We start from the raw sequence: 19,902 nt of genomic DNA, 5'->3' as shown, positions 1-19,902 counted from the left end.
ACCACACCATGATAGTTATCACTCTCATATATATTTATAAAATTATAAATTACATACATTGTAAATTATACCAAGGTTTCTCAACCAGGGCTATGTGGAATTCTAGGGTTCAGTGAGATCACTAGGGGTTTTGTGAGAGATCATAGTTGGAAAATAATACACTTTTTAAAATGCTGTTTACTAAGCTTTGGGATCCTAATGTTTATGTCTGAATTAAAATATTCCAAGGGTTTCTTCCCAGGTAAATTATACTGTGGGCTGGGAGGCAATACAGAAATATTTTAAATAATCAATAATGTAATATAATATAACATAATAGTGGTGTGTGTGTAATTGGTTAATTGCATGCACGCATAGATAGATAGATAGATAGATAGATAGATAGATAGATAGATAGACAGACAGACAGACAGACAGATAGAGTCTACCTACATTTAGTATAAATAGACATATAAATAATCTCCTCTTTTGTAATGCAAAGATTTAGATATACTGTACTCTTACCATGTTCTACAGCACAACTGGCAATTTTGCCCTCACGCCTTAAGGATGCATCTGGTAGTGCATGGACAAACTCCATCTTTAGTCCATTAGGCAACAGAGTGTGGTGAGACGTCCTCTCACATGGCCCAGAGTCCATCTTTTCCACCCCTGAATCAGAATTTGGGGTGGAAGGAGATGTTTCAGAGCTGGCCCGCAACTCAGATGCAGGCTCACTGCCATGTCTATCTGAGTCTTCAGTCTTTGCTGCCTGAGGTTGGGCCGGGGGGTTAGTCTGCTTTGGGGGAACTCCCTGGAGAGCAACAGAGTTCTCTGCCTGTGTGTGGTTCTCATCCTTCTTCTCAGGCAGACTCTCCACACGAGTCACAACAAAGATTTTGTGGCCTCGCCCAGGACTGGAGACCGCTATCCGCCTCTCATTGCCAGGAGGAGTGGGTGGCGTTGGAGGCAAGCTTGCTACTACCCCTCTAGATTCACATTTGATTTCCCCTGCAGTGTTCAAAGGGGGAAGTGCATTTTCAGAGCTAAGGACATCCTTAGTCTTTTCAGGGGAAGGTAGCTTGTGCGACTCAGCAACATGATTCAGGTTGCTGTGCTTCTGTGACTTAGAGAGATCCTTCATCTCTAATTTGTCCTCCTCCTCTTCATCAGTGTCCGAATCTGAATCGGACGACTCATCGTTGCTTCCTCCAACTCTCTCATCTGCTGCCCCATTCTCTTGGGGCGTTAATGCCTCCCGAACTTCCTCCCCTTCTTCTGGGGTGGATGCTGGGTTCCCATTCTGCCCCTCATCTTCCACCAGTCCTTCTTCAAGGGGCTCTGTAACCGTGATTTCTGGCATGGAGGCAGACTGCTGGAGTTTTTGCTCCTTCTCTTCCTTCTCTTTGGCTAAAACAAAGTTGCGCTTGCAGCCATTTTGGATCTCTGTCAGGAGGGCTTTCTGTGTCTCAATAAAGCTTTTTACCTGCAAAAGATGAGGCAAATGGCCAAATCACACAACATGACACAGCTGCAGAAGGACAAGAGGTGCACAGTTCATTTAAAGGAAATCTGCTCTGTCCCAGAATCTGGGGGTGTGAAAATGCGAGTTTTGATATTTTTCAGTCTTGCCAGTCTGAATACAGATGTGGCATAGCATAGAGGATCTGGTCAGTTTTTATGCGGAAATGGCAACAAGCTGCTCACTACAGCTTGAGCAACTCTCCTTTTCTGCTGCATTGAGTCATTATCTTACTGCCAACACTGTAGGGTTTTATATTCTGTACACCACCCAGACATCTCTAGTGAGCAGCTTAAAAATGTAATACACAGACAGATCCCAAGTCTCTTTGTCCCAAAGATCCACAGATGTGGAGTTAAAGGTAAACAGCCTGCTTACTTAACTCAAGTTTTATCACCTCTGTGCGGCACACTGAGCCTCAATCGCTCCCTGGGAAATTTATTTAAGAAAGGCAGCATAGTTACCAGTCAGTTGCTTCTGCACTCACTCATGAGAGTGACACCATTGCTACATCAAGGAAAACAACATTTTGAGAAGGAAATTTGAGACAGCAGGTATCAAGTGGTTCTGACAATGCCTTCTGCACCTCAGATGGAATTGAATTACTACCTTGCAATATAGGAAGCTTTTAAAATGTGCCATTCAAGGAAACACAGTCCAACAGTAATACTCGGCTGAAACTAGAGTATACTGCAACCAGGGCTGAGGTGGGGACCTGGAAGTCAATATGGCTGGTTTGTAACAAGGAAGAGCACAAGAAGGCCGCAAACCAAGGCTGAATCTATCAGTTGACATCAGCTCTTGATTGCATGAATTTTCATTTATGGAAAGGTTTGTAGATCTCAGTGTTATATGGGAGAAGAGGAAAACAGGACAGAACTAAACCTGAGAACAAAAGGCAAGTCCAATTAAGGTTTCTGCAGAAACAGCCTGAAATAACTATTAACAGGGGATGTTTGGGCAATTCATCCAAGATTCCAGTCTGTTTTTCAAGCTCTGGATGTCCCACTGCATCCAGAACATGAAATGTCTGCTTTTGCTATTGTATACAAACTCATTCTCTCCTCTGTTTGGCTCAGAATGGAAAACACAAGGTCTTGTTTTGTGCAAAGCCAAGAGGGCAAGAGACTTGGTGCGCAGGTTCTCCATAGCTGATTCAAGACAGACATCTCCAGGGATCTTGAAAGGTTCAAACACAGCATGCTCCTCTCTGGGAGTAGAGTTGAGCTAAGGAGCTGGGATAGGGCTCACAGGATGCTGAAAGCTCTCTTTCATAGACAGACTGGGCACTTGAGATTATGTATCACAAAAAAGAAATCCCACTAAAGAGAGGGCCTCTTTTCATTTTACTCAAAAGAAAAGAGAGAAATTCCTTTAAATATATTTCTAAACTGAAGGGACTCGGGATAATCCTACCATTCATGCAGGGCACTCTGTGCTGCTTCTGTCTCCAAACTGGGTGGGAGTCCAGCCATAGGTGGCTCCAGATCACCAAATGTCACTCTTTGTTCCTTGACAATGGGACAAGCTCTTTCTGCCACCCCTTCACTTCAAGGTGAAAGGTGAACTGGGTGATTTTGTAGGCTGTGGTTGGATGGGTTATAGTATTTTAACTTCTGCTGCACAGCCAAAGTTTCACAACCATCCTTCCCCCAGTCAGCAATAAAAGCACAAGATGGAAGACACATGACATGCAAGCTTGCAAAAACAGGGACATACCGATTCCTTCTTTGGCTCCCTGTCGAGATCCAGCCGCAGCAATGAGTGATTGACCTTCAGGGCCAAAGACAAGGCCATCAGTCCCCCTGTCTTGATCTCATTCTCCCGTAGGTCCAGTCGAAGCAGACGAGGACTCTCCGCAATGAACTCTGCCACCGCCACAGCCCCTGGACAACATAGGACACCCAGTGAGCCCCACACCCAAGAGACAAACTTTTCTTGTGGTAGCATCTCCACCACTGAGGACTGGGTAGCAGAGAGCCATGTGACTCGGGGATGTGGCAAGGAATGGCTTACCCTCACAGGTCAGCTTGGTTGAAGCCAAGCCCAACCTAAGTACTGAGCGGTTGCCGATGAGACCATTCTTCAGGTTGCGGACACCTTCATTGCCAATGGGGTTGTGCCCCAAGTTCAGGGTCTCTAGGCTCTGGGTGTGAGGCTGAAGATACAAACAGGGAATGTTATAGGTTACTGTGTTCTGGGTTCAAGCACTGCTCAAAAAATTAAATGCTTTCTTAACGTATGGCTCTTTTGCGCGGAAGTCTGGCCATCTCAAGTAAGCCACAAGCCCAGTGAATTAAATCAAAACTGGTAGGAAGATGAAATTTAACCTCAATCCAGCAGGCAGTCCTATCCATATCCTGTGGGCAGGCCAGGGCACAACATAGGGCAGACTCAACAAAGTCTAGCAAGCAGGGCAACACAAGACCATGGCTAAGATCTGTTCACAAAAATAAGCATTCTGTTTAAGACCCATATAAAGAAAGAGGTCATCACTATACCTTGTAATTCAAAAGTCTGTAAATTTATACATTAATACAAGCTTGCTAAGCGGAAACAGGGTTCGAAAACCAAAGGGGAGCATTAAAAAAAGGGAAAGTCACAGCTCAGTGGTGAAACTTCTTCTTTGCATATAGGTCTCAAGTTCAATCTCAGGCATTTCCAGTTAAAAGGACAAGACAGCATGATCAGAATGCCCTCTGCTTGACATTCTGGAGACCGGCCGCCAGTCAGAATAGACAGTCCTGATCTATAAAGCCTAATGATCTAACTCAGTGTAATGCAAGTTTCTGTGTTTTGATAACAGAGGCCAGTAGAATTCAGCACAGCATCTGCCTTTCATGTCAGAGAATTGACTCACCAGTGTCATCCCCATGTAGGCCATGCCAGTGTGAGTCAGCTGATTGTTCCACAACACCAGTGTGACAAGGCCTTTCCGCTGCTCCTTCAGTCCCTCGCAGATGTATGCCAACCCTGTGACCCAAACAACAAAACAGTCAAGCAAAGACAGAAGAGAACTGGAAAGAGGGCGTGAGGGTGGGTCTCAGTCAACAGCTTTTCATCCTCCCGACAGTCCCAGCACCTGTTTAGCCCTGACATCAGCACAGTCTCACATAAACACACTAGTCACTACAACCAAGTCCTGGAAAGTTACTTTTCCAAGCTCTGATCACAATGGTGCACCTATTGTCTCATCTGATCCACTTCTGCCCCATCATCTATAAACTTTTACTTTGCATCCAGGAAATTTAACACACTGTGCTAAGTATTTATTAATATTTTTTAAAAGAAAAGAATACAAATTTAGAACACAGCACCAGTACATTCTACAAATGTTTATTTCAAGGAACTGATATATAGTTTAGTTCCTTTTAGAAACAGATTTCTATCATCTCATAGTAACAGCACTGTAAACTCCCTGCATTATACTGATTCTTCTGTTTATAACTATAGAGTTGTTGTTGTTTCTAAGGAAAAGCTGAGGACACTAATTTGATTCCATCTTATGCATCTTTTGATTACTTTACTAGCACTGATACTGAAATTTCAATAAACACATCTTTATTTAAGATTTAATGAGTTCATCGATTAACTAGTGAACAACCCTATTCTTCCAGATTACAACAAGTTCTTGTTCATGACCCCTTTGACACAACTAAAATGAAAATATGTTAATAATTGAAAATGAGCATACTGCAATGAGAACTAGCTGCCTGCAACCTACTTTATTTGACTTCAATAGCTGCAACAACAAACGAGAGAGAAAATTTCAGGGGGCTCAAAAAGTACCTGAAAAGTTTTTTTAAAACCCTTTTATTTTATTCTACTTCTAAAATAACTTTGTTTCAGACTATGGCACCTTCCTTTATATTTCCCATGGCTGACAACACTAAAATGAACTGTCAAAATACACAAATATAACCAAGCCACCTTACTTTGCATAAATGGGTTAAAGTCACAAAAGTAGACCCTTTTTGACACAGAATTTGATGGAGATATTTCACAGAGAAATTTCAGGGGTGTGTTAAGTGCCCCCACTCAACTCCACTTCCCAGCTGCTGATAAGCCCTCTCCCATGTTTCCACCAGGTGTATCTGTGAGGCTGGAGGAACACAAAGAAGGTCTTCCCAGCAGATGTGAAAACAAATTCATGTGGGAAAATACTATAGCTGCCACAGGAATCTCTCACCTGAGTCCAGAATGTGGTTGTTCCTCAGGTCCAGGATCTGAATGTAACAATTGAATTTCAAGAGGTTGCCGAGCTGAGCTGAGTCCTGAAGGCTGTTCAGCTTGTTGTCAGCCAGGTAAAGCTCCCGTAAGTTCATGTTCATTTTCAGAGCCGTCGCTTAAAAAGAAAAAAAGGGGAAACAGAAGGAACAACAAAATCAGTATGTGAGATGTCCTGCTTTTGTCTTGTCTCTCTGGTGACCACCAGTCATCTGCCTGCCCAATTTGTTAATGACCCTGCCTCCATAGTAGAGCTTGGAATAGTTATTTGGCAGACCAATCCCACTGGATCCTTGGATGAGGTATGGACATAAGGAAGAAACAGAACATGCTCCCACTGAAATTCTCATCTTTTCCTATCTCTCCATTCATCCATCCATTCCCAGAAGAAACAAGAGGCAGCAGGGATAAGTTACAAGCCTGCCAGAAATGGGAAATATTTGGGGACATACAATCATTATTTTTTTAGAGGTGAAGGGTCCAGCTCCCCAAGGTCTCCTGGCCTCCCACAGTTGCTCATGTCTTCCCTAGACAGACACACTGGAGAAAAAAAGAGGAGGGAGAGGAATAAGACGTATACACTAGTTAAGTACTAAATCTTCCATTCTGCTCATTTACAGAAGTTTGAAACAAATAATCAAACAAAAATCACAAAGTCAAATAGAGCCTGGCAGTTGTCTGTGAGCTCCCAGGATACAGCAACTGTAACTGAAGGAGAGTCTCTTTCAAACTTCATTCATTATTGCTACAGGTCTGCATTTTAAAGTTCGTGAGGCTGGCTCCAATTTATTATTAATGCCCTCAGCAAGAATGCAAAAACTTAGCCACTAGTGTTGCATTATATCAGTTTGATACAGCCACTCTTGGTACTTCTCACAAATTTTAGGAGGCACAAAAGACCTCTTGCCAGAGTTCAACATTAACAGTCAACCCTAGCCTAACACTTGAAAGAACAAACTCATGAAGAGGCTGAACAGGATTCCCATCAAGTAGTTCAGCTGGTAAGTATCCACACTATAAACAAAAACAACTACCTTCTAAGTTTAGGGCAGCAAAGTCCCCTTGATATGTAAGGGCCTGAGAAGTCCTTCACACAGAATACCACTAGAATTTACTAATAAGAGTAGGTTGTAAGTTTGATAAATATTGGAGAGGGGGCAGAGGGAAAGATTCACAACCATAATAGGGTTCTAGTTTGCCAAATAGGAGGAAGCATCTAGCCTCATCTGACGATTTCAGGAAGCTGGATGGTAGCTTACAAGAAAAGAGGTTAAAATGGGCTTGTGCCGTTTTTTCTCCCCACAGCAGTGGGGTTAGCCCCTTGTGTGGACAAAGAGGCAAGCATATTAACCATGTGCATGTATGCTGCTCAAAAGGACAGAAGCCACCTTCACAGAAACAAGTCAACTGCGTTCATCATTAGGATAACAACAGCTAAAAATAAAGAGAGGATGAGAAAAGAGAGAAGATCTGGCAAACTGAGAAAGAAAGGACAACTCAAACTATTCACCTAGCAACATGAGGGGACGCCCTGAGAGGCTTGCATTCTCCAGATGAAGCACAGCCAGGCTGTTGCTGATACGTAAAGCACGTGCCACAAACGGTGCAGAATGATCCAGGAGTGGCGTGTTGCGGGCATCCAAGTATTGGAGACAGTTTGTCTGTAGGAAAAAGCAAGAGTCAAGAAAAGAGTGTCTACGTGTTTAGAACAATGTTTTTCAGCTCAGGACAATTGAGTCCAAAGTGTCTTTTGCCAAACCATGTTCTGAACCATGCTGTCATGTTATTCAGTCATTAGTTGCGACTGCTATTCTTCTGTACCTTCAAGTTGACTCTACTTATGGCAACTGTCTCATAAGGTTTTCTTCGCAAGATTTGTTTAGAGAGGGTTTGCCACTGCTTTTTTCTTAGGCTGGGAGAACACGCCAAAGCTCCCCAGTGGGTTTCCTGGCTGAGCTGGTATTTGAATCCTGGTCTCCCAGAGTACTGGACCAACACTCAAGCCACTACACCACACTGGCTCTCATTGAGTCATTAGGAAGATCTTAAAGGAAGGATAGGCAATGTGTGGTTGCCCCAGACATTAGTTCCCCAAGTGGTGTTGGTGGAAGTGGGTATCTTTTCTGCAGGCAGGCACCCTAGGCTAAATGCCTAGGCAAGGACCTCAGAGAGCAAACCCACTGAAGACTCCTACCAGAGACTCTACAGAAGAGCTGTCAGTCAGGGTTGACCGTATCAGGTCCAATATTTTCACTCAGTTTAAGGTAGTTTTATATACAGAGACATTTGTGAGCTAGCGTGGTGTAGTGGTTTGAAAATGTGACTAGGACTCTGGGAGACCATGGTTAGAATCCCTGCTCAGCCATGAAAACCCACTGAATGGCTTTGGGCAAGTCATGCCCTTTCAGCCTTGGAGGAAGACAACCCTACTTGGAACAAATCTTGCCAAGAAAACCTCGTGATAGAGCCGCCATAAGTCAGAAACAATTTGAAAGCACACAAGACCAAACTTCATCTCAAATCTCAAGTCTTCAGATCCACAAAGAGTAATGAAAGAACAATCAAGCCAGGCTGCACTGTTGTTCATTGAGATGGATACACCTCAACCACTACTGCCTCACCACTATTCCTACACACTGTCACACTGATCCAAATGGGTGCTACAGGAAGAAACAAAGAAAGAACAGCAGTTGCAGGATTAGCTCCTGACCCACGATTCCTCTCAGCTGGATCTAGCTTTCCACTGGTGGCAGGGAAAAATGTTCTACCAGCAGCCAGAAACAGCGAGAGCAATAAGCTTGTTAACGCAGGAGATTATCAAGTTCCTGAATGGGCAGAGAACGGCAAAGAGGTTTATCCTCCCTGCAAGAGAGCTGGGTCCCATTGGGGTCCTGATGTCTGCAACAAGCACCAGACAGAGCAGCGCAAATGAGTCTGCATTCCTCTCACTGGGCTCAGTGGGGGTGGTTAGATCTGATGCTCACCAGGCCCATGAAATTGTGGAGAACTTGCCAATTCTCTGCCTTAAAACAAAGAGCTTTCCCCCCATCACCACTACCCCCCTCCAAAAAAAAAAACTGCAGAGAGGGGAAATCTTATGCCTTTTATGGCACTGACTGGCACTGTGGGTTGTAGTTTGACAATAAAGCTTGAGCTGTGCATGGAAGATGCAGATTCAGCGTCAATTCTTTTTCTTCTATGCTGTCTGAAAGCAATGCAATTAAAGTTTGGGGGGGGGGGGGACATTCCAATACAAACCTTCCTCATCATATGTGCAGCAGCTTGCCAACCCCGAGTGCCAATGTGTTTGTTAAAGGAGATGTTGAGGTGTGTGGCTGACTCATAGTATTCAATCATATCGAACAGCGCTGAGGCACCCTGGCAAAGACAAGAGAGGGGGAAGGAGGAGGGAGGAACATCAGTATCAGGACAGAACAACATTGTTTTTTGTGGGTTTTTCAGGTTATGTGGCCATGTTGTGAAGATGCCAGCCACAGATGCTGGCGAAACATCAGGAATAAACTCTTCCAGAACACAGCGACATAGCGCGAAAAACCCACAAAAGACTATGGGTGCTGGCCATGAAAGCCTTTGACTTCACACAGAACTGCATTGGTGAAATACAAAACACTTGCTTTGGGTGCAACCCAGACTGGGGTGCAAAATGAGAATGACTGTGTGACATAGTAATGCCTCTTAGGTTAAAATGAGATTACACATAAGTTCTCTTTGTGATGTTAAGATGCAATTTTCAGGGCAATTCACCAAAAGCAGATCTCAGCTTCTCAAAGCATACAGCCCAAACTCTGTGTATGTGCCCTTGGAAACAATTCCTGTTGTGTTCAGTGAGGTTTAATTCCAGGGCCCCTTCACACCACACAGTTATAGCACCCAAATTCCACTTTAACTGCCATGGTCCCACTCTATGGATTCCTGAGATTTGTAATTTAGGGAGTGGTACTTAGAATTCTTGGCAAGAGCTCTACTGCCTCATCATACAACCCAAAGGATGCAGTCATGGCATTAAAGTGGAATCATACTGCCATAACTGTGGCCCCAGAGAAGCACACACAAAACTGCAGCACACCAGCCAGAAAGCTGCCCTCACAACTGCTTATGGACCTTTTTCTGCAGACTAATACAGTACAGTATATTCAGTCAAGGAATAAAAGTGGTGGGGGAGGAGATATGTGGGGACATGTAATGCTGCACACTTAGCTGTAACTGGCCAGCACACATGTGCATACATTTCTGAAGAAGAACAGTCTGCACCCTAAGTATCTGCAAATAGTGGAGGTCTTCGTCTATTAAAAGGGACACAATCATTATTGCTCCTGTTCTTATTGAGAAGGATGTTTTATACATTTAAGTTTATATCAATTATACACAATGTTCCAGATGTCTGTGTTGACTTTTAGAGCAGGGTTTGTTTTTACTAGTTTCCTTATGTATGCATATGCACATACTTACATAATGATGTAACAACTTCATGATTAGTGTTTCCATTAAAATATTTGCCTAATTTAAAATTTAAAATATTCCAACTTGATAGTGAAATGATTCACAGATACACAGATTAACTCTAGAGTCGAGTTACCTCTATTTTATTAAGTCAGTTCTCAATTGCCTAGCAGTTAGTATTACTGTTTAACAGAAACTATTACAATGAAATAACTCAGATGATTTCTTCATTCCATTTATGCACTGCCAGATTTAGAAAAGGTGGGGAGAAAACAGAATTGGGAGATGGCCCCAGGCAATGGAATGACTAGTTATGGCCCTGAAAAACCAGTATGGCAAGCCAAAGAAACAACTCAGAGCAGCCTTGCTCCAGATTTCAACCACAAATTATTTATTTTGTAGGACTTGGTCTATGTCATCAATGAACCTGTTGCGAGAAATGTCCCAAATCAGCATGTTGTATTTGTTTGAAGAGACAACCAGATTTTTCCATGCTGCTACAAATGAGATGCTAGAACTTTGTGGTCCTGGAATCCTGAAGTGAAATACTGAACTGGATAACTATGGGCTCTAGGTGGGCAATTCCACTGTAAAGTTCCATGTAAATAAAAAATAGGCACAGCTGGTAGCACAGTCTTAATCTGATACATTACTTTTCTACATGAATGGTGTTTACATAAAATGAGTCTAACTCTGCTGTGTTTTCTACGTGAAAGATGTTCAAGTGGCATTCAAAGCAAGTTTAAGGTGGTGATAACTTCCCAAAATGCCATTACCTACCTTCTTCATCTGTGCCCTCCCATCAGAAGGTGCAAGGGTGGGCACAGTGACCACAACAAAGTGTTAGGTTAGACTGAGGTTCCTCATTAGAGTTAACAGGCTGAATACAGAATATCGCTTTACTGTTAACAGATCCTCAATTAGGAAGATTTACTGTAAAGTTCCATCAGGCAAAACTATGGAATCTCTCCTCCTTCCCCTCATAACCCATCCCCTCAACATGGCTATTTACTGGGCTGGGGTAAAGCAGTAATGTGGCTGCATACACAGCAACAAGTACCCTGCCTGACTTCCCAAGGGTTTTCAGGAGGTACCAGAGGATGATGTTATTACTATGTGCCCAACAACAATAGAGCTAGATGCTTTTTTGTCCCCTCCCAAGCTCTGCTTTCCATAAGTAAATTGCTGTGTTACAACCAGGAGCTAAAAAGTGGGTTGGAAACTGAGAAAGTAGTGATGATGTAGTTCTGCATGATGAAACTTCACAATAAGCCTTCCTGATCTGTGGATCTGCAAAATTCTAAAGCAACAACCCTGTTTCATATTCAGCCTGGCAAATCTAATTCTTTATATCTACAGTACATTTTGTATGCTGTAGAATTGCAGGATTCTGCCCAGTTAACTCTTCAGAAGGACATTTGGGGGAGGGGGGGATGAATAAACATTTCTTATACATTTACATATGTTACATACATCTTCATCTAGGTTTGTTTGCTCCAAATCTACTATTTTGAACTGGAGGCGCTTAAATATCTCTTCCAGGGCCTCACAAGCCTTGTAATCCAACTTCTCCCCTGGAAATGAAACAAACAAACACAGTGTTAGATTTGAAAGGTTCTGCTGTTCATAAGATTTTATCATGAGGCACAATTTACATAAATCCAAGAAGTCACAATTTGGGATGCAGGGAGAAGAGAGAAAGCAAGAGAATAAATATCAGTTGCTCACAGTGATCAGATCCAGGTTGCTTGAAGGACCATATTCTCCAATACAAACTGCCTGTGTTTTGAGGTCTTCTGGAGAAGCATTTCTCTCCAACCTACCGTTTCCACAGGAATGCTTTTGTTTATTCAGGTGGGCCTTTGAAATTTTAAAAATTCCCTTTTTAAGGGAAACGGATTCTGTATAATTTAGAACCAATGTATAGATGATTTTCTAAATTTCTAAGCTGAAGTGTGGTTTTAAGACTGGTGACACAACTCATCCCAACCCCTTCCAATTTTTACTTTTAGAAAGGGAGGCCTGGTGCTTCTTATGTATTTTGAACTACAAACCTCGTATCAGCTCCAGCCAGCATGACCACTGGTCAGTGATTACATGACACACAGTCCAAAATATGTGGAAAGCCACAAAGTTGGTGAGGTCTGTGAAAGAAGGTATTGACTAAGTCTGTGTCCAAGAGACTGGATGCAAAACAGAGATGCTGGATGAGTGATTCTGGGAACTATAGTACAAAAAAACTCCAAACTTTTCCAAACTCTCAACTAACTGGACAAGCAGTTTCATGCAGGCAGATTCGTAGGTACTTAATGATCTGCTTGCACCTCACGCTGTGTTCATTTGTGAGCTCACATCATGAATAAGAGGGAACAGAGAGTCCTGAGCAGTGGCATGGCTCATAGATGCATCCTGCAGTCTCTGAGAATTGGGTATGTCTGGCTCACAGGTGCTTTTCATTATTTTTCAGACCAAGGAATTGGCCTTGATGCATAGTTTGGTTCTGCCTTAAAAGAACAAAAGGAAAATATAGTTTTCAAATTATTAATAGAGTAGAGGAAAGCGCAGGTTTTCAAGAAAAGCTTATCACATGCAAATCAGGAGCAAGGGAATGTGCCAAAAACAACCTGGGTGCACACAAAAAGATTTGGGCAATTAGTTCCTGTGGCTCCCAGGGACATTCGATGCAACTTCTTGAACTTGCAATAACCAAAAGCAAGGCAACCCTAGGAATGACCAAGATCAGCTCGAACACTTCCCATATCTTTCAACAGGCCCTATCCATCCCTTTTCAAAACTCTCTCACACAGAGCTTGGGAAAAATACTTTTTTGGATGAAAACTCCCAGAATTGGTTATCCTGAGATGTGAAGTTACAGAAAAGAAAAGTATGAACTCTGGTTTTCTTGAGAACTAAGAACTTGTTTTGTAAATGTACAAGAAAAGGAAACTCAAGTCCATTTTTTCTGCACCACAGTACAGATTTCTAACTGTACAATGGATATGAAGAATGTTTAGAGGCCTGGCTTTTACTTCTGTCACAGAGCCAGATAACCTGAAGCGGCGGCTGGTTCTCCTCCTGCCCCATCACATACCATCTGCTCAGCTGTCATGTGCAACCTTCTGCTTTTCTGCTCTGATGAAGTTCCCATCCTCCCAGGCCTGAGGCTCTGACAATTTTTCTGCCCTGCCCACTGGACTCAGCCTCTCTTTGGCAACTGAGATTTTATAGGCAAACTTGGTACACAAACACACCTTGAAATCAGCAACCTGCCTCTGTAGCACAAACAGGATGTACATTGATGTGTTTGTAAGGATAGCGTCTGCAGTTATGAAATCAGGTGAAAGAGCAGGACAATAGGTACAAATCATAGAACCATAGAATTCAAAGAGTTGGAAGGGACAACTAGGACCATTTCATCCAACCCCTTGCTATGCAGGAATATATAACTGAAGTACACCTGAAAGAATCTCATCCAACTTTGGCTTAAAGATGGAGGGTCCACCACCCTCTGATGCAATCTATTTGACTGTCAAATTGCTTTCACAATAAAATAATATTTTCTAATGCTTAATGGAATCTCTTTTCTTGTTCTTCGAATCCACTGGTTAGTATTTTGAAACAGCAGCAACAAACAGCTCACTTCATTTTCTACATGACATCGCTTCCAATATTTAAAGATGGCTATCATGTCACCTCTCAGTCTTCTCTTAAATGACCCCATGTAGCTCCAATCAAGATTGTGTGTGTGTTAGCACACATGTGTGTTTGCCTCACGTTGGAAAGACTGCATCTACGTCTGCAATGTTTGTTTGTTCATTCACATGTGCCAGCATGGTTACACAATCTGGCCCCCTTCCAAACATATGCAAGCTTATTCTAAAAAAATTATATCTGGGACCAAGAAAAAGGATATTGAGTATGAATGAAAAGATGGGAGGAGGGCAGAGGAATACTGGCAGAGCAGCAGACGTCTGTGCCAGCTTTGGAGCAAACATTTCATGAGTTTACCAGCCAAAACAAGACCTCCAGATTCACCAATTTGTGTATTACGTCTTACATGGCCCCAGAATTAGCAACACAGTTCATTCTCACCTTCTTCATAACTCTTCGTTCCCAAAGGTGACTACTTTCAAATAGAAGTAAATGGAAAAAATCCCTGACATATAAATTGTGAGGATCATATTGCCTGTAGGCAAGAAATTATCATTTCCACTTGATCAACAGGAAGCTCAAGGCCATACCTTTCAGATCGAGGCAATCTATCCTGGGTGTTAGGTCCTTAAATTCCTGTAACAGAGCAGAACAGAGTAAGGATGTCAGTATACAAAGAATGGTTTCTGATTGGGGAATAAGGAGAGCACGAGAGGAATGTACATATCTTCCGAACATACCAAGTGCTAGCTCTCTCTCTGATCCAGACGATTCCTTCAAGAATCAGTTCAGAAGTGCTTCAGATCCGGGATTATATCAAAGTCCGGTTAAAGAAAGACCCCAAACTAGGGAAACTTCCCTTCCTTGGTATTGGGGTAGATTATTCCTAGGTCCAGTCTTAGATTTTAGAAACTAATCTGAGATATGATTCCACTTTCTGTCAGTGCTGAACTATAAGTTCCCAACTGACCAAATGGATGGTTGTTATTTTGGGGCTGGAGGTGGGGTACAAAAACTTACTGCCACTTTTCCAAAACAACTGTAATGAAGCAACATCCATAGCTCTGAAGAAGGCATTCTAGGGCAACAAACATGAGACCTCATAACCCGACATGAGTGCTAGTGAGTTTAGTTCCCTGCCACCAGAACCCCTACCTGCCAAAATATAAGCCTTTTTGGGGTTCATGAAAAAGGGATGCAATATTTTCATTTAAGCACTGATTTTTTTCCAGGCACAGCTTGAGAGTCTGCATCTAATACAAGTGGGCCTCTTCAGCTGTTTGGGAGGACCTGTTCTTTGTCTTTGTTCCAGCTACAGGGAGTACATGGAAAAGCATGTGACATATGTGCAAAACATCCTAGATTCAATCGAGGGGGGGCATTTCCAGATATGTCTGGGAAGATCTGAAAGCAACAGGTAAGCTGTGTTGCCTGTCAGCAAGGACAAGGTCAAGCTAGATGGAGCAGTGCTTTGACACAATACAAGACAGCTTCATTTGTTCCTAATTGGCAAGATCCATCCAAAACAACTCCTTGGGAAGGCCTGTGATACAATCCCAAGACAAGACCATGGCCTTTGGGCCAGCCTTTGTTTTATCATTACTGCCTTCAGTTCCAGCTGCAACCAGCTTTCAGCTGTGTTTCTGAAAACCCACCTCTTGCTTTCACAGCCAGATCTGATCAATGTTTGTCCTGTACACTGAAGGGAATGCACGTACCTGGATCTGCTTCAGTAGCTTGGGTATCTGCTTGCAGTTTAATTTCTGACAGGCCTGCTTGTAGGCAGTAAGGATTTCTTCCACAGTCACATTCTGAGCTGAAAGAGGAGAGGAAAGAGGGATCACATTAATGAATGGAAATTAATTTGCCAGCTACACAGCATATGGCGCATGCGCACATACAAATACAAATACACACACATTCTGGCACCTTCCAAAAGTGCAGGACTGTAACTGATGTGCAAGACTGAGAATCCCTCAGAGCTTATGGGAAAAAAGGAAGAAGGCAAAAAGAGGAAAGAACATCAGGAAGTGAAGTTGAAATGCCTACAAATATAGTACAGCAATATAAAGTTACCTTTCAAAATATCACTCTATGAATCTCCCAGCCAGCAGGCTGGAGGATTCTGGGAGTAGTAGTCCAAAAGGTAACTTTGCCCAGCCATGGGATACAAATGCAAGGCTGGTGTTATGGAAATTAAACACCTCCCTTTTCACTTTTGTCTTATACTCAGAGTGACAGCTTCTTTTTTTACAAATCCCAACCATTTCCAAATCTCTAGTGCCAGCCTTCGGTTTCTAGGATTTTTCCAGCCCTGTCAGGAAGGCTAGGTTTTTGCTGGTGTTAGCAGATGTTACATAACAGGGTGGTTTGCCAGAAATCTCACAGGAGCCACAAAGAGTTGTTCACTGAGGCAGGGAATTGGGTACTTGAGGCCCACATTGCCAAATCAGGGCCAGGTGCACAATGCAGCCAATTCAACACAAACCACTGGATTCTCTCACTGCTGAAACACTCCTCTGTAAGAAGCAGCAGCAATATCTCCACCCTTAGCATTCACAAAATGCACATCATTTCAGGTGTTCAGAGCTGCATCTTAACTTTGTAGAATTTCTTACAAGACTTATGAAACATGGGGTCAGTATTTATCACTTACAGATGGGGAGTCTGGCTAAGACTAAGATCCCACAGACTGTTTCTGTTATGCATATGAGGGTTTGAAAGAGGATTGAGGACTTTGGATAGTGGAAGTGTACTATCCCAAACTTATCAGGTTCTATTCCAAATCAGAAAAAAATGTTCTTCTTGCCTTACCAAAAGATTAAGAGAAGTAGAATACCTGTTGCTAAACCAGAGAAATTAGACAAGTGGGATTGTTTTTTACAACTCGAAGAACTAGCCTCTTCTTGCGGCAAAACTGGCATTTTGATGTAGACTTTTTAGGGGGATAGAAGGAACAGTAAGGAATGTAGTAGCCTGAGCATTGGGCCACAACTCTAGGGAATCTGCTTTGAATCCCTGGTTGGCCATGGAAACCCACTGGGCAACCTCAGACAAGTCACACTCTCTCAGCCTCAGAATAGATTTTGCAAGGAAAAGCTGGGATATGTTTGCCTTAGGGACACCATAGGTTGGAGGACTCTTAAGAACAACAACATAGGAATGTCATAGGGAATTTCCGCACAAACTGCTCATGTTACCATAGGAAGAGGTCTGTCTGTCTGCTCTCTCACCTCTGTTGACATTCTCTTCTTTACAAAAGGAAGCCATTTCTTGGGCAGACGGCAATTATGGGTCTATTCTTAAGACAAAAGCCCTTGGCGGGCCTTAAAAGATGCCTTGGAGCATCTTTCTGCACAAACATTCTCAGAAACCCAGGATTAAGCAGCGTCAGCCTTGTGGTTTAAGCATGAAGCCCTAGCGCTGGCATACAGAGAAAAGTCATTAAACACACAAACACCGGAGCAGACAGAAGGCAACTCTGCTCCAGGAGCTGCTCTTGAGCGAACAACCAGCTTTGCATGGCAGAAGTGAGCCTGTTGTACAAGGATCCAATTACAAGGTTGTAATCTGGCCTGGATTAGCAGAGCAGAACAATCCTTCCACCCCCACTTTAGGCTCAGGTTGGGAAAGGATAATTCTGCCACTCATGTAATTATTGGGAAAGCCTAGAAATTTCCAAGCGGCTGCAGCTGCTCCTTACTTCCGTTTTAATTGTTTTGATGTGCAAGCCAGGCATTCGCATACAAGAAGAAGAAAAAAGGATTCGTTCATTCCACTTTACTTTTTTCAAATAAGCGTAGCGTGTTTTGCAGCAAGAATCTGAACATCTTTCCAAGAAATGCCAGACTCCAAAATTACAATGTATTATCGATTTCAGTGTGCTGTATTAAGGTTCAATGTGATTTGAAGGTTGTTTATTACAGCCCAAATGAAAAGGATTAAAGGAAAGCCTACAAATGAGCATACCCCAATAGTGTTAAACAGACAGACAAGGCAAAATAGCTTTTGCCATCTGAAAATAAAGAACAGCGACTTAGGGAATGTGGAATGTTAGACCTCGATGGACCTTCCGCTGCTCATTTCTCTTTCCCTGGGATGCTGTCTCCCATCCTCTAGCCATTGAACACAGGATAAACTCAGGCTACTAGTTTGCAAAGGCATTCCACTGAGCAGAGACTCCATGCAAAGTCTGGCTGTTGGCAGTGTGAGAAAAACCCATTTTCTGGTTCGCACAGCATCCAGCTGAACATGGAAAAGAGCCAGGTTTTTCCTGAAGACTGAAACAGGAAATGTACAGGAACATTTCTCCAGCTGACACAGAACAGTGGAGCAATAATGACTGGCCTGGGCCTTCCAGCAGTGTACTGGCGAGGAAATTTTGGCAAGTGTAGCTTTACTCTGGACGCTGAAAGCAGTACCTGCTGCAAGTCCTTCTTCTAAGCAAGTCTTACTGGCAGAAAGACCTGGCCACTAACTGCATCTGGGCCATTCTAGCTGTGTGCAACCCTTAGCTGCAGCATTTAAAAAATCACCTTCTGCAAAAACAAAGGCAGGCCCAAGTAGCTCAAATATAACTTTCAGTGCGCCAAGATCCACCCAAAGAAAGCTTTTGTATTATTTTAGATTTTTAGTTATCACACATATATATGTGTGTGTGTGTGTGTGTGTGTGTGTGTGTCAAGGGTGAGCAAAGAGCAGCCTTGGAGGCATGTAGCCCTCAGCCCCTCCAGATTCCTCAGACCTTCTGGGCCAAATACAGGGTGTAACTCCTGAGAAGGCAAAAATAGGGTGCTGTCCCCCTCCCATCAAATTTTCCTTCAGTCTCCAAATTTGTGTCATGGACGTCACTTAAAAATCCAGTTGAGGGTTTAGAAATAGTGTTTGGGCATCCAAATCAAAAGGGCATACCAAGTGAATGCAAACATAACACACATAAAAATCTAGTGTGAATTATTTTCACTGCCTCCGTTTTTGTTAATGGTAGAAATTTGGGGACAGAGGGAAAATTTTACTGGGGTAGAATTCTTACCACAGCAACTTCTGGGCTGTACTGTTTAACATTTTGCAAAGTACTGATCTTTCAAAACCAGAATTTGATTTCCAGCCAGTTCCTTTCTGGTCTTATTTTTTTTGCAGGCCATGAGGCTGCCAGCATTTTCTGGGAGTGAAAATCAGGACTTGGATCTGCCACAGTTGCTCACCACTACATGTACATATCACACTTACACCCACCCCTCACAATTCTGTTCAGTCGAGAGAAGTCTGAAGTCTGTGGGCAGTTATCTTCTTTAACGCTGACTCACTAGGTCCCAACTTAGCTAGATATTTTTACTCCCTGGAGTCTCTACATTTCCAGTCCTTTTTGTCAGCTTAAGAAGAGATTTCCCCCTCCGCCAAGTATACTGACACATAAGGAGTAAAATGTCCTGTGAAGTACATCTTAGGAGACTTCCGGCTTTAGAACAAAGCTCAGAAGTTGCAGATGAGCAGATGGCCTTTGCTCCAGTAATCTGGAAAAAAACAGAACCCTCTTCTTACTCAACACACCTTTCCAGGAAATATTTACTTACCCAGGGCTAGCAAACTTAAGTGCTGACACCACTGTCCCGTCCTCTCTTCATGGTGTTTCTGGACTTCCCTAACTCAGTTTATGCACAAATCCATAAATTGCTACTGATGTGACCTGACTCAACACTATTAACCATTCCCAAGCGCTCTGGTTGCCCATGTTCATTGCTGTGTACCGTCATTTCTGACTTATGGCAACCCTGAAGTGAACCTACCACAGGGTTTTCTTGGCAAGATTTGTTCAGAGGCACTTTGCCATTGCTCTCCCTTGAGGCCGAGAGAGTATGACTTGCCAAAATGGGTTTCCATGGCCGAGTGCAAATTCAAACCGTTGTCTCCAGAGAGTCACAGTCTAATGTTCTAACCATTTGCCCACAGGAAAGTGTAAATTTGGTTCCCACATACTCATTTTACATCTGGAGAACTGAAGCATTAAAACAAAATGGATGCAGCTTCACAAAAGTCACCCCACAGCCATTCAATACATAAAA

At 42.9% G+C, this 19,902-nt stretch overlaps 1 protein-coding gene across 1 annotated transcript in view; it reads right to left on the bottom strand.

Moving 5' to 3' along the window:
• Positions 1-19,902, bottom strand: part of LOC121917605 (protein phosphatase 1 regulatory subunit 37-like) — a 41,665-nt gene that overhangs the window by 4,112 nt on the left and 17,651 nt on the right. The window contains exons 2-11 of the mRNA XM_042443697.1: positions 15,559-15,656; positions 14,431-14,476; positions 11,663-11,763; positions 8,987-9,106; positions 7,239-7,389; positions 5,691-5,846; positions 4,362-4,474; positions 3,518-3,659; positions 3,221-3,387; positions 505-1,465 (exon numbers count right to left, since the gene is read on the bottom strand). Coding sequence (XP_042299631.1) covers positions 505-1,465; positions 3,221-3,387; positions 3,518-3,659; positions 4,362-4,474; positions 5,691-5,846; positions 7,239-7,389; positions 8,987-9,106; positions 11,663-11,763; positions 14,431-14,476; positions 15,559-15,656 — 2,055 coding nt within the window. The remainder of the gene's footprint in view (positions 1-504; positions 1,466-3,220; positions 3,388-3,517; positions 3,660-4,361; positions 4,475-5,690; positions 5,847-7,238; positions 7,390-8,986; positions 9,107-11,662; positions 11,764-14,430; positions 14,477-15,558; positions 15,657-19,902) is intronic.

Source organism: Sceloporus undulatus, unplaced genomic scaffold, assembly GCF_019175285.1.
Source record: "Sceloporus undulatus isolate JIND9_A2432 ecotype Alabama unplaced genomic scaffold, SceUnd_v1.1 scaffold_24, whole genome shotgun sequence".
NCBI lineage: Eukaryota > Metazoa > Chordata > Lepidosauria > Squamata > Phrynosomatidae > Sceloporus > Sceloporus undulatus.
The sequence above is the reverse complement of the archived record's forward strand: the minus strand, read 5'-3'. Positions and strand labels throughout refer to the sequence as shown.